This window comes from Petaurus breviceps, unplaced genomic scaffold (assembly GCF_028583685.1).
Source record: "Petaurus breviceps papuanus isolate PSGF00001 unplaced genomic scaffold, PetGlider_PUasm1.0 226, whole genome shotgun sequence".
In the NCBI taxonomy this organism is placed as follows: domain Eukaryota; kingdom Metazoa; phylum Chordata; class Mammalia; order Diprotodontia; family Petauridae; genus Petaurus; species Petaurus breviceps.
Genome location: NW_027185890.1, coordinates 1,834,593 through 1,847,745, shown reverse-complemented (window position 1 = coordinate 1,847,745; position 13,153 = coordinate 1,834,593). Strand labels below are relative to the sequence as shown.

Sequence of the window (13,153 nt, the reverse complement as noted above, 5' to 3'; positions counted from 1 at the left end):
CATTACAGTGAAGGTACAGGGGAATATTTTGCACAATCCTTTGAGTCATACCATTAGCATAATAAAGCAGAATTAAGACTATTGTGTTTATTAAATGAAGAGTGAATAGAAATCTATTGAAAACTATACTTTATTGGTTTGCAAATTGTATAGAACATTAAGGGGTAGATAGATGGCATTGTGGATAGAGCACTGGGCCTAGAGTCAGGAAGACTACTCTTCCTGTGTTCAAATCCAGCCTCAGACACTCACTAGCTGTGTGACCCTCAGAAAGTCACTTAACCCTATTCACTTCAGTTTCCTCATCTATAAAATGAGTTGAAGAAAGAAATGGAAAACTACTCCAATATATTTGCCAAGAAAACCCCAAATGAAGTCAGACAAAACAAAAATGACTGAACAACAACACATAGAACATTGAGAAATGGATGGGAACACAGACCAGTGATTTCACTGGTAGAGAGAATTCCCAAATGAAACTCCTTTTACCAACGCAGCTCATCACATCTGTAACTGATAATAGGAAAGAGTTGCCTACATCACTACTCAACCATGTCCAACCAGGTCATGTCTCTGGCAGGACTTGAACTGGGGCTTTGTTGGCTCTCTGGGGTTTCTCTATGTCAAGTTTATGTTACCTACTATTTTACCTCCTAAAATAATGAAAACATAACAACAAAAAACAAACCCTAATACATTAAAACATAAATTTCTGGTACTTGTTCATTTGGGCACTTTCCCAATAATTAAACCAACTATATCATCTTTTTACCCTAGTACACATTCCCAAGAAGATGTCACCATATTTAATTGTGACAAAACTGATGAAAAGAATATTGGGCCGTTAGGAAATGTCAAGCTCAATATGAACCAACAGTTTGAGATGGCAGCCCCCAAAGTTAATGTTAAAAATGGAATTTTCATCTTTTGGGGAAATGGTGAACCCCTTTGGCAGTCTGGGAAAGACCAGAGGTAACAAACAGGCAGCATTTGCAGCCTGTAACACTCCCAAGTGGGATCTGAAACAGATTAAAATGGAATTGAGACATATTTTACAAAATAAGCAAAAATTAATTAATGTTAATGTGTGATTTTCTAAGTCAGCATGCTGCCAGAGGGATCCTTATGCATGGTTTAGTGGCTCCAATTTCTATCTGAGTTTAACACCACTAGTGAAAACTATGGAATCTTTCTCAGAATAACGTTTTTTTTTAAAGGAAACCAATTATATTGAGAGTTATCAAAATATATGCCTTTTAAAAGCAAAGTTCATGTATCCTATGTTAATAACCTCCAGTCATGAAAGGGTCTCTGAGGTCCATTCTCATTCTGAAGTTCTGGAAGTCTATGGTGTGTTATTGTGTCTATAAAAGAATGTCATTCTTTCTCTGTCCTTTCCAGTTCAAATTATTTTTCATGTGGTACATGGCTTCCCTTTTGGGAGTGGTAGAGGAGGCAAAGGATCTACAAAACCATTTAAATCTTCATTAGCAAGTAGATGGATCTCTCGTCTTTCTCCAACAACCTTAGGGAATAAGGGTTTTTTTTTGTTTTTTTTGTTTTTTTTTACCCCTTCTTACCAGAATTATTACTTTGGCGAAATAGCACTTTCTGCAATACCTCTCTCGGCCACAGTGTGGCGCACAAATCCTGGTTTACTGTAAATGTGATGGGGCTTAATTTCAGGCTAATCTTGTACCCAGTTTTAATAGGTCTTCAACTAAGATGGTGGCCACTGCTTATTTATTTCTGTGTGAAATTCATAACATAGTCTGCTACTCATGAGTTAGAATGATTCCTTGGCCTTCATTGCCTATTACTAAGGATGCCACTTTAAAAAGAGAAAGAGCATATTGGAACTGAAATTTGGATAAACTATGAGAGGTTCATTGCTGTGACTTCTTGGAGTTTTTAGTGAAGCTTGTAAACAAGTACCCAAAAGCATTTTCCTCCTACAATTCCATCCCCCTCCTATGTTACCAGGCTACAAGAATGCAACATATAGCTAAGAATACTCAGTCCTTTATAGGATATCCTGTTCAATACGTATGATGAGTTGTTCAGATGTTTCCTGCCTGCCTCTAACACACCAGAGATCAAGAATATGGCACAGAATAAAGCCAGCTATATTTGGACCCAGGGAAACTGGGTTTATTATATCTAGGGTCTAGCACTTACTATCAGTGTTTCCTTGGTCACAGTTTCCTCATCTGAAAAATAAATGTTGAACTAGATGACTTGAAAGGTCCCTTCCAGATTGCTACCTTTCATCTTGAGTAAGAATTTGACTGTGTTGAAATCCTCAGTCTTCCTGCCAGGTAGACACTGACCTTCATTCAAAGAAGGCACTAGGTGAACCTTGGGGCCTTGATGACTTGTAGGCTTAGTCTAGAGTAAGCACAGATGATCTGTACTGATCTATGGCCAGAATAGCCCATAAAATTTATCCAGGACTAGAACACACCTTTCAGAACCAACCTTCAACTCCCTGATTCCCTAAATTTCCCTAAAGCAGAAATTCAGACAGATCAGTAGTGATTCTCCTGTGATTATAAGCAGTTTCTAAAAGTCTTGTGGAGGTCGGCTGATGGGGCATTCATGGAGTTTCATTGTCCTAGCAAGTTTCCCTCCAGAATGAAATTACCAAGAACATTAATGGCATGCTGAGGGACAAGCTCGATCAGGGTGCCCCACACCCCAAAAGACCCTCTTACCTCTCTCAAAAAACTTTTCTTTGAACTATTTCAATAATAACAATAACAACATTTTTAAAAGGGGGGAAGGCAGGGCAATTGGGGTTAAGTGACTTGCCCAAGGTCACACAGCTAGTAAATGTCAACTATCTGAGGCCGCACTTGAATTCAGGTTCTCCTGACTCCAGGGCTGCTGCTCCATTCACTGTGACACCTAGCTGTCCCAACAACGTTTTTTGATTATTTCAAATGCAAAGACCTGAAATCCACCACTGATTAAGCATTCCTTTTACTTAATACTATGCTCTCTATTAACAAGCAGATCCTCTTAGGAGGGTATTATGCCTATAATCTTATCAGTCATTTACATCTTTCCATAAATGATTTCATTTCTGAAAATAAGTTTGGACAGAAGGAAGAGAACTTCAAGTCACCTGGAATAGGGATTGAGACAGTGGGGGAGAATGAGCAATACAGGGAGAGGCTAAGGACCTAGGAAGGCCTAATTCACAACCTTGCCTTGAGTCCATAGGATCTTTGGACTTAGAGTTGAAAGGGGCATTCAAGGTCATCTAGCTCAATTCCTTTTTTTTTATAGTTGAAGAAACCAAGTCTCAGAGACACTATGTAACATAGGTAGCATTTGAACCCAGTTGCCAACACTAAAGCATATATCTTTTCAGCTATACCACACTGTCCAATCTACCTGAGAAAGTAAAGAATAAAATGAAGACTATTTACCATCTGACTTCTCTGAGGTCAAGATACAAATACTGTCGTATTGGACCATGTAGCACAGCTGTGTATGTTGTATATAAGTAGGGGAGTGTTTGAAACCAGCTCAGCCCTCACAACGAGAGTGTCAAATTTTCAGTGTGAGGTGACACTTCAAAAGTTGGCAAATGCTACAAATCAGGACTTGTTTGATTTATTATATTGATTTTTCTAGACTTAAGAAAGTGTAATAATGTAGCTTAAACTTAAAAATATGTTGTAGATATTTTTTTTCACAGAGAAACAGTTGTTAAAATATATACCAACAGGGGCGGCCAGGTAGCACAGCAAGTAAGAGCACCGGCTCCAGTGTCAGGACGACCTGGGGATCAATTCTGGGCTCAGACACTTAGCACCTACCCAGAAACACCTGGCAAGTTACTTAACCTTGATTGCTTTATATATATATACACCAACAAACAAACCCCTTTCTGTAAAGGTTGTTATGAGACTGAGACTTTTAATTGATGGAGAAAAGTACAAAGTACACTCTTAGGTGCCTCATCTTGGAGCTTAGCAGGCCCAAGATTTCTCCCACTAGAATATAGCTGCTGGTGATAGGTGTGGAGAAGTGGAGATGGATTTCATAGTGACTCTAGGACAAACATTTAGGGGGAAAAATAATACTAAACATCTATTTCAAGTTAGTTATAACTTCATGTCCCAGAAGTTCTTTTCAAAGGCAGATGCAGAAGGTTTTAGATTACAAAAGCATCAGGCATCTTGGCATGTGCCTACATGAAATCGAATTGAAAACAGCTAGGCAAAGGCCTAGGAAGAGGGACCTGGGGATGGCAGCTTCCAGGAGAGGTGAGTCCCTTAAACTGGAAGTATGCCACCCTCCCTCAGGATGCTGCCACCACTCTAGGGCACAGCCCTTTGTGCCCCTCACTGGTTACAACTGAGTCAGGTTTATCTAGCTTAAAAAAATGCTTGTTGAGAAATTGATTGATCCAATAAAATGGAAATTGGCACCTGTTCAGCTCTACTTGAAATGGAGTGATTGGTAGGAGAGCTTTGTACAGTGATTTTTTAGAGTTATGTTTCTAACAAAAAATCACGTTTCAAAGAGGGGAAATGTTTGACAAATGGAAACTCTGTGTCTGTGATGCCCAGGTAGCTAGATTATGCTGTTGATTAAATCTCCAAAGGCTTTAGGAATGTCACACAGTTTGAAAGGCATGTCTACCTCAGAGCAGATGGGTTCATTCTGGCCCCCACTGCCCAGATGACTCTAAGATGGCATGTGAGGTTTGGTGAGGAGTTAAGGGAAATCTAAATATCCTCATAAAGATGGTAAAAAAAAAACTGTTTCAGAATTCTCCATGACCCATAAGCCTCTGCAGAGTATCACCTTTTCTCCCCAGGGGGTTCTGGCACCCTCCTAGCAGCCCAGAACACACTCAAGCCTCTGTAGTTGACTCAGGTCTGGAGCAGACTCCATACACCAGCAGCTACAGGATGGATTGAACCTCCTGAACCTGCCCTGTCCTGAACCCTTATATTTATGGATATGCAAAGAGGTTATAATAATATCTAGAATTTATATAACATGTATTTATATGTGTTATCTTCTCACTACAACCCTGTAAGGTAGGTACTATTTTACAGATGAAGAAACTGAGTCTGAGAAAGGTGACTTATCCAGGGTCATGTTACCAGTTAAGTATCTGAGGCAGGATTCAAACTGGGGTCTTCTTGACTTCCAGAACAGCACTCTTTCTACTTGCTGCTTACTGCCTACTTACTAGCTCTCTAACTAAGGAAAATCTGACAGTAGAAAAGTTGGCCCAGGTGCTTAGCAAGTTCTACCAACCCTGGCTGTTGCTAGAGCTTGCTAGCATATCCTTAGCTAACCTTGTCTTATGCTCATCAGATAGTTGCTGGGGAATTTATCTTCTACTTTGAGAAAAAGAACAATGGAAAGGGAGGGGAAACTACCGGTTATGGGGTGTGCCTCATAAAACACGTGTTGGTACAAGGTTTATTTTGTCATTTTGCTAGGAAAGAAATGTCTTTGACCAACCAAAATTTTCCAAGAATGGCAATAATTTGACAGATGTTGCAAGTACATTGGCATGTAGTAAAAGTGATAATTAACTTTTGGTGAATTACTATACCAAAAATTTCTAATAAATGACTAAAGTAAAATTTACAGCCTTCACCTGTGATCTCATTAGTGTGAGGAAAAGCCATCTCGTAGATACGAATGCTGGTCAGCATTTGCTTTGCTTGTTGTTGCTACTCAGTCATGTCAATCCCCCACATTTGGGGATTTTTTGGCAAAGATTCTAGAGTGATTTGCTTTTTCCTTCTCCAGCTCATTTTACAGATGAGGAAACTGAGGCAAACTGGGTTAAGTGACTTGCCCAGGATGCCACAGATAGTACCTGAGGCCAGTGGAGTGACTCCTGACTCCAGGGGCACTCTATCCACTGTGCTACTTAGCTGCCCAATTTGCTTTGTTATTTATAGTCTTAAAAAGTTGCCTAGGGCACGAAGAAATTGAGTGACCTGCTCAGAATGACACAGATAGTAAGTGTGAGAGGAGGGACTTATCAGAGAAGACTTATGGTACATAGAAAATTCCGGAGCTGTTTTCTATCACCTTTGTAAGGATTTTTAACTTCCACTCTCCATCCACCAAAACCCCCCACCCACCATCTCAGAGTCTTTTCTGGGTCGGGGCCCAGAACTACCCTGAGACAAACACACCTTTCAAAGTGTTTGAAACAGTTTGTTGATTTAATCAACAAAGGCCTAGGACTACTATGAGTATCATAGCTAAGAGGTACCATTTATCTGATTTTTCCTTTTTTTTTTTTTGAAATGTGGCTGTTTTTCAGTTCTCTATTCAGTACACTATTCTGCCTTATTAATGATAATGCTAATAACACATTATAACCATAACATTATCAATTTTAATAATGTAGTCAATTATTATTTTAATATTTTTATTAGCATTTACTTCCCAAATCTTGATATCAAATTATATTTATTTATTTTTTTACAGATTGGATTCTTCAAAAGGCCACTAAAGAAGAAGATGGAAAAATGAAATTCCATGCCAGAGAGAAAAAAATAGCAATTGTTCAATGATCTGTCCTCAGGCTTGTTTCAAATTTGTGACCAGAAAAAGTCGAAATGTAATTATCATCTACAGGGTCACATACCTTTATTCTATCAAGGAATTAATCATCCAGGGGGGAAAAAACAGATCAAGAATGATTCCAAAAGACAGCCATAAATTTATATTTGTAAAATATCAGGAAATAGTTTTAAACAATTACTCATTTTTGCTGAGTAATTGAATTTATGATTACAAAATGTTTTGAATAGGAAGGACAACCTATTCAAATGTGCTTCAGGAATGAAGGAAAAGATGTCAGGTTCCTGGAAACATGTTTTGTTTTGTTTTGATTTTTCCTCCAGAAGAATACAAGTTAGACTCTCTTTCTCTCACCCCAATGGAAATCTAGACTTTCAGAGTTTGAACATGCATGTACATGCCAGGAAAGGGCTTGCTTGCTAGGGTCATTTCCTATCATGCACAACTGATCTCAAGGGAGAAGATGTTCTGTAACATGGACTCATGACACAGAGGAGACAAAACATACAATGAAGCAGGGTCATACAGCAGGTAGCCTTTGGGTCAATTTCTGTGCATGGAAAAGTTCATTTCCCAGGGTGTCTAGAAAGCAAGGTCTCTCCGGCTGAAATTCTATCCCAGGTTGAGAATGAAGCTCTGCTAGAAAATAAGCACACTGAATGGCTGGGTTTCTAAGCTTTTACAGGGCACACTGAACTTGCATTTTTGAGCTTTCAGCATCAATGTAAAATTTCATGGTAGCGAAAAAACGCTTAAAAACCATTTTTAATTTTATGTGTACCTTTAAAAATGAGATGTGATTATTCTCTAAGAATGCAGTGTGAGGGGTATGATGAAATGAGTTTCTGAAAATGGGACATGGTTGGTAAATGACTATTAAATACCTGTTGGACCTCTGTGGATCAGCTTTGAGCTCTGAGGAAGCCAGAATTCCCGTTTTCTAAGGCAGCCCAAAGAAGGAGTTCTCTGAGGGTCCTTGGTACAGGGTTGGTCAAATCCAAAAACTAAGACAGGGTTTTTTATCTTATTTTATTTTATTTTGTGTTTTTTATTCTGTTTCTTGAGGATTATTTTTGTCAAATAGATTTCTTTGGTTCTGTAAAAGACAAAATTCCATTTTAAAAGAAGACTTCACCAAAGAGTGTTTCCAGTGCATGAGCTACATATATGTATGTATGTACATATACATATATGTATGTATAAGTACATATATATTAAAAAGATAACTAGAAATATATTTAAAGCATTTTGTGTTTGAAAGTTGGCAACAACAAGAAGTCACTGCTCCATGTTTATCTTTTCTTTTCAAGTAATTTTCCTAAGGAAAATAGAGTTAATCAGAATACAAGCTGCCATGTATAATCCATTTATTTTCTGTGGCAGTGACACCAAATGAATGTGTACAGTAATTCTGTCAGTCAATAAACATTTAGTAAGTGTCTACCATGTGCCAGGCCCTGCGCTAAGTGCTAAGAATACAAGGAAGGCAAAAGATAGTTCCAGCTATCAAGGGGCTCACAGTCTAGTAAGGGAAACAATATGAAAGCAACTATATACAAAAAGATACATTACGGGATAAATGGGGAAGAATCAGCAGAGAGAAGGCAACAATATTAAGAAGGATCAGGAGAGGTTTCTCCAAGAAAATGGGATTTTAGCTAGAACTTGAAGGAAGCCAAGAAGTGGAAATAAGAAGGATGACTATTCCAAGCATGAGAAATTACCCAGAGTCCGTAGATGGAATGTGTTGTGTAGGAACAGCAAGGATGCCATTGTCACTGGACCACAGAGTATGTGGGGAGGAGGGAGGACTAAGGTGTAGAAAGATTGGGAAGGTAGGAAACCAGGATGTGAAGGTCTTTGAACGTCAAGGATCGTTCTATATTTGATTCTTGAGATGAGAGCACTGGTGTTTATTGAATAAGGAGGTGACCTGATCAGAGCTGCCTTTATGTGTGAGCTACTGCTGTACCTTCAAATTTTAAAACAGCTTTCCAGTTGATACTACATCCCGTCCAGTATGCTTATTGTAGTAAAAACTCAATTGGCCAGAACCTAGTAAAGGAGAGCTTTAGTTAATCAGAATTTTTCTATGGTTATTTCTAGGGAAAAATAAAGTAAATAACAAAAACACAAGTCAATAGCTGATATGACTTCAAAGCCCCAACTACAGGTGCTCTAATTCAGTCAGCCCAATTTTCTAACATTTCTATATCTATATCTATACCTATACTATAGTATAGCAATGATACTATAGTATGGTAATAGTAAGATTAATCATGCCCTCCCATCTTCCCTTTCTCACCTCTTATACACTTACTGAACACATTCTCACTCCTGTTGCCCATAGACACAGTCCTTTCATGGTACCTGTTACTTGCTCCTAAATCTCCACTTTGACATTCCCTTCATATGCCATCCTTTTATGCCAAGATTACCACTTCCTTTTGATGCCTCTTGCTTATCAAAATTAATATTACCTCAGTGTTCTTATCCCAACTCGTTCTTAAGCAGAAATCAAAGTGACTGGGATAATTAACCTCTCAGCCTCAGTTTCCTCTATTATAAAATGAGGTGCTCAGACTAGAAGACTTCCAAGGTCTAGCTCTCTATATATATATGATCCTAATTCACACTAAGGCAATGCTTCAACTTTCCCATAGGGTGTTTGTGTTTTAAAAGAATATGCTTATTGATCCAATGGAAGAAAGTTTCAATGGTAGAATTTCAAATACTGTGAAAAATGGTAAGAGAAATATTTAGGATCTAGGCAACTTCCTAGTGTCCCCTCAAGTCATACAAAGTATGTGATTACCTGCTCTTTCTACACAGAAATCATTGCAACCCCATTTTCAACCATAGGGGTAGAAACAAAAAGTAACATCTGTGTATTAATAAGAAAACTCCCCCTACCAATGCAGGGCAGCAGGCAGCACCTTTTCTGGAACTTAAGGTTTTAAGAGAATTGCTTAGAGTGTCAAGAGTTGAAGTAACTTGCCGAATACACACACACACACACACACACACACACACACACACGAAAACACACACATGTATATATACATTCAGAGGAGAGACAGAAACAACCCAGACCTTCTTGACTTCAAGGCCAGCTCTATCTGCTATTAAAGCAAATAAATCCAGTATCAATTAAGTATGAAGTTTTCATATTTAAATACAAAAAATAAAAAATAGTTTTCTTTGCTAACTTTGCATATGATCTCAAACTTCATCTGTCTTTTGATTTACCTTACAATATGGCAGTTACCTAAACATTAATTCATTTATTATACTTGGAACTATGACTAAAAACTAAGTAGAGAAACAGCAAAAGTATATTCCTAAAAAGATTTCCATATTGTCTGTTTAGCCACACATTATGTATGTATATATAGGTATATATGTACATGTGTATGTGTGTATATTAAATATGCATATGTGTACATACATATATATGCATTTAAAGGAGTAAACATATTAGAAGTTGTGTGGGCAGATTGACTAACAGAATATTTTATTTCAAAATGTTGCTAGTGTTTTTATTTAACTAATTGCCTTAGCTTCATTTGTGATTTGCTTTTCAGTTCCTTCTTTGTACCATAAATTTTAAAGACACTTAAGATTTCACTGTATCGTACAATACTGATAATATTGTGCATAGGGGACACATTGCCAGAATAAAGAGCTCAAGATGCATAGCTCCTAGGTTAGGACCTTAAGTTTGTATTCATAAAAATTCTGCACTTAAGAAGAAAAAGAAGAGATTGAAAATATATCTGTGCAATGTGACACAGTTCAATAAAATCATAGCTTTCTGGAATCTACATGGCTTCAGAGCCATAACTAGGAATCTTTGTGCCCTGCTCAAGTAGAACAAAACATAAAATGCAAAGTGTTCTTGGAAAACCAACAGTAAGTATGGGAGGAGCTCACATGGGGGGAAAGAAATGCCATGAAAAGTATTTATTAGGTACTTACTGTATGTTAAGCACTGGAGATACAAATAGGGAAAAAAAAAAGCAAGATATTCCCTCTCTCAAGGAACTCACATTCTAAAAGGAGGAAGGCACACATACAGGAAGTTTTCAACTGCCTGTCAGATGGTAATTTCCTATTCTGACTAATTATTTTTGTTAACTAGGTGGCATGCTTGTTTTGATTTTTTTTCTAGCTACTAATGGACTATGCAAGTACCCCCAATTCCCTATAAATTTTAGTGTGCAGGGACAAAATCCAGTTTCCTTGCCCTAGTTTTGATTCTAATAACTTCAAAGAAGAAACCATTTACATGTCATATTCAGCTATCTCAAGACTTGTTTTTCATTTCAGAAGGTACGTCCTTGTCCCCTGCCAAAGAGTTATTAGTCAGTTTTGACTTCTTTCTCGGTGTCCAAAACTACCAGACAATTTCATTCAGCAGAGTAGTTTCATGGAAAATACCAAATGTTCAAATTTGTTGTGGGTGTGAATGAATCAGAAAGATGCAATGGATTTTTTAAAAAATAATTTTTGAGCTTGAGGAGGAAGAAAGAACTAACTTCTTTTGTCTAAATTTAGGCTTAGGCTTAGGTGGAAGAAAGAAGTGTTTGATTAAAGAGGGAAAAAAAAAAACACAAGTTGTGATCTAGTGAATTTGAGTCTTGAGCAGCCCTACTCACATTCTCCACTCCCAATGTTTCTGGGGCCCACATACCATCCACAGGACTGCTCCAATAAGATTTTTCACAGGGCTGTCTAGTGCCAGCCAGGCTTTGTCCTTTCTTTGTCTAATACACTGTAATCTGCTGTATTTGAATTTCATATGCAAATTTAGCCTAAGTTGAGAAACTAGTAATGGCCAGACAGCAGATCTAGTCTGTATATCTTCATGATTTTAAAATATGCTCTGAAATATGCACACTGTTTAAAGGGCGTAGGAGAGGGAGGAACAGGAAGGGCTTATTCTGGCTGGTGTTTTTATAGTATTTTATACATTGTCCTTGTATTTGTAACTGTTCCTCATCCTATAGCCTCCCTAGCACACTTCTCCATTGTCCCTTTTCCTCCACACCTCACACTTCAAAGAGGTTTCCAAGGACTTGTGTTTATAATAAATCTAGGTCTATTGAATTTTAATAAAATGTGTATTTTATTTAAATTAAAAAAGCTTGAGTCAATGGGTCAGTCATTTTGGGAATACCTCAGCTTTCTATGCAATCTCTGTATAATTTTGGACAAGCAGCTCATTCACCTATAAGTCTCCAAAAACATATCTCAGTGGCATGGAAACCTCATAGATTAGTAAAACTCAGTAAGGGAGTTATGATACAGTGTTTCATTTACTAAGGGACCCTAAGAACATCAAATATACTATACTTTGGAGAGAGCTATCAGGGACACTAAATAATAATAATAATATAAAGATTAAACAGATCTCAGCAGAAAGTATCTGGTTTTTGTTCAATAGAATTCCCTTCAAAACTATCTTGCAATAGTCTTTTACTATCAGTCCTGGAGTCAGGAAGACTCTGTGAGTTCAAATCTGGTCTCAGACACTAGCCATGTGACCCTGGGCAAGTCACTTAACCCTGTTTACCTCAGTTTCCTCATCTATAAAATGAGCTGGAGGAGGAATCTTTGCCAAGAAAACCCTAAATGGAGTTGAGAACAGTTGGACACCACTGACTGAACAACAATAACAAAGTCATTTATTATACATAAATATACAGACTGTTTGAAGACCTTATTTCAAACTCTGCCTTGGGTATTTATTACCTGCTTGACCTTAGAAAAATCACCAATTAGTAAACTTCCTTGGGCCTCAATTTCCTCATCAGTAAAATGAGAAGGTTGGACTAGATCAGGAGCAGCCTTGAGGCCACACATGGCCCTTAGACTGAATTCAGACTTCACAGAATAAGGCCTCAGGTTTCATACCCCTGGACTAGATGAATGACTTCCCAAGTCTCTTCTATCTCTCTCCTGTGGTTCATTCAAAATCTCTACCTCTGTCCCAGCTGCCTGACTTGAAATTTAATCCAGAAATTCAGAGTACTTAGATTCTTATCTGTCAGTCTTATTGTGAAAGATCTTACATGGGCAGTATTTCTGGCTTTGTGAGGTCCCCACTTCTAAGCTCATGGGAGAATACTTGTCTGCCAGGAAAAAAAGGTGTTAAGATTAACCCCCTAGATTCTCTTGCCAGAGATTCCCTGCATCACAACCAGAGAGCCTCACAATAATATTCCTTATTGTAATTATCACTCAAAAAACAGGGGGAAATGAAAAGGAGAATTGATGCATTTCAAATGCTTTACCATCTGTCCTCAGATCAGCTTTATAGTCATTACAAATCAAAACATTGTCCAATAGCAGATAAATCACCCAGTTCAAGGCTCTGTAAGGAATTCCTTGCTTTATCTTTAAAAGGCAGAGGCTGGGAAATTTCAATGCCATGAGAACAGGGCAATGGGAATGAGAGGCTTGATTTGAATGAGAGGCACACATGATCTCATCGTGCTCCATTTGGTTTCTCCTCAGCCACTCCACAGTGGGAGGCTTTTGTTTTGGTCTGGGGCTTCCTTAGCAAGGCCATTAT

General features: G+C 38.0%; 1 protein-coding gene across 2 annotated transcripts in view; it reads left to right on the top strand.

Annotated features, from left to right (window-relative positions):
* Positions 1–11,721, top strand: part of ITGA1 (integrin subunit alpha 1) — a 201,513-nt gene extending 189,792 nt beyond the window's left edge. For both annotated transcript variants that reach the window (XM_069095297.1, XM_069095296.1), the window contains one exon: positions 6,481–11,721. In XM_069095297.1, the coding sequence (XP_068951398.1) occupies positions 6,481–6,525 (45 nt within the window). In that variant the 3' untranslated portion in view covers positions 6,526–11,721. The remainder of the gene's footprint in view (positions 1–6,480) is intronic.
* The last annotated feature ends 1,432 nt before the right edge of the window (positions 11,722–13,153 follow it).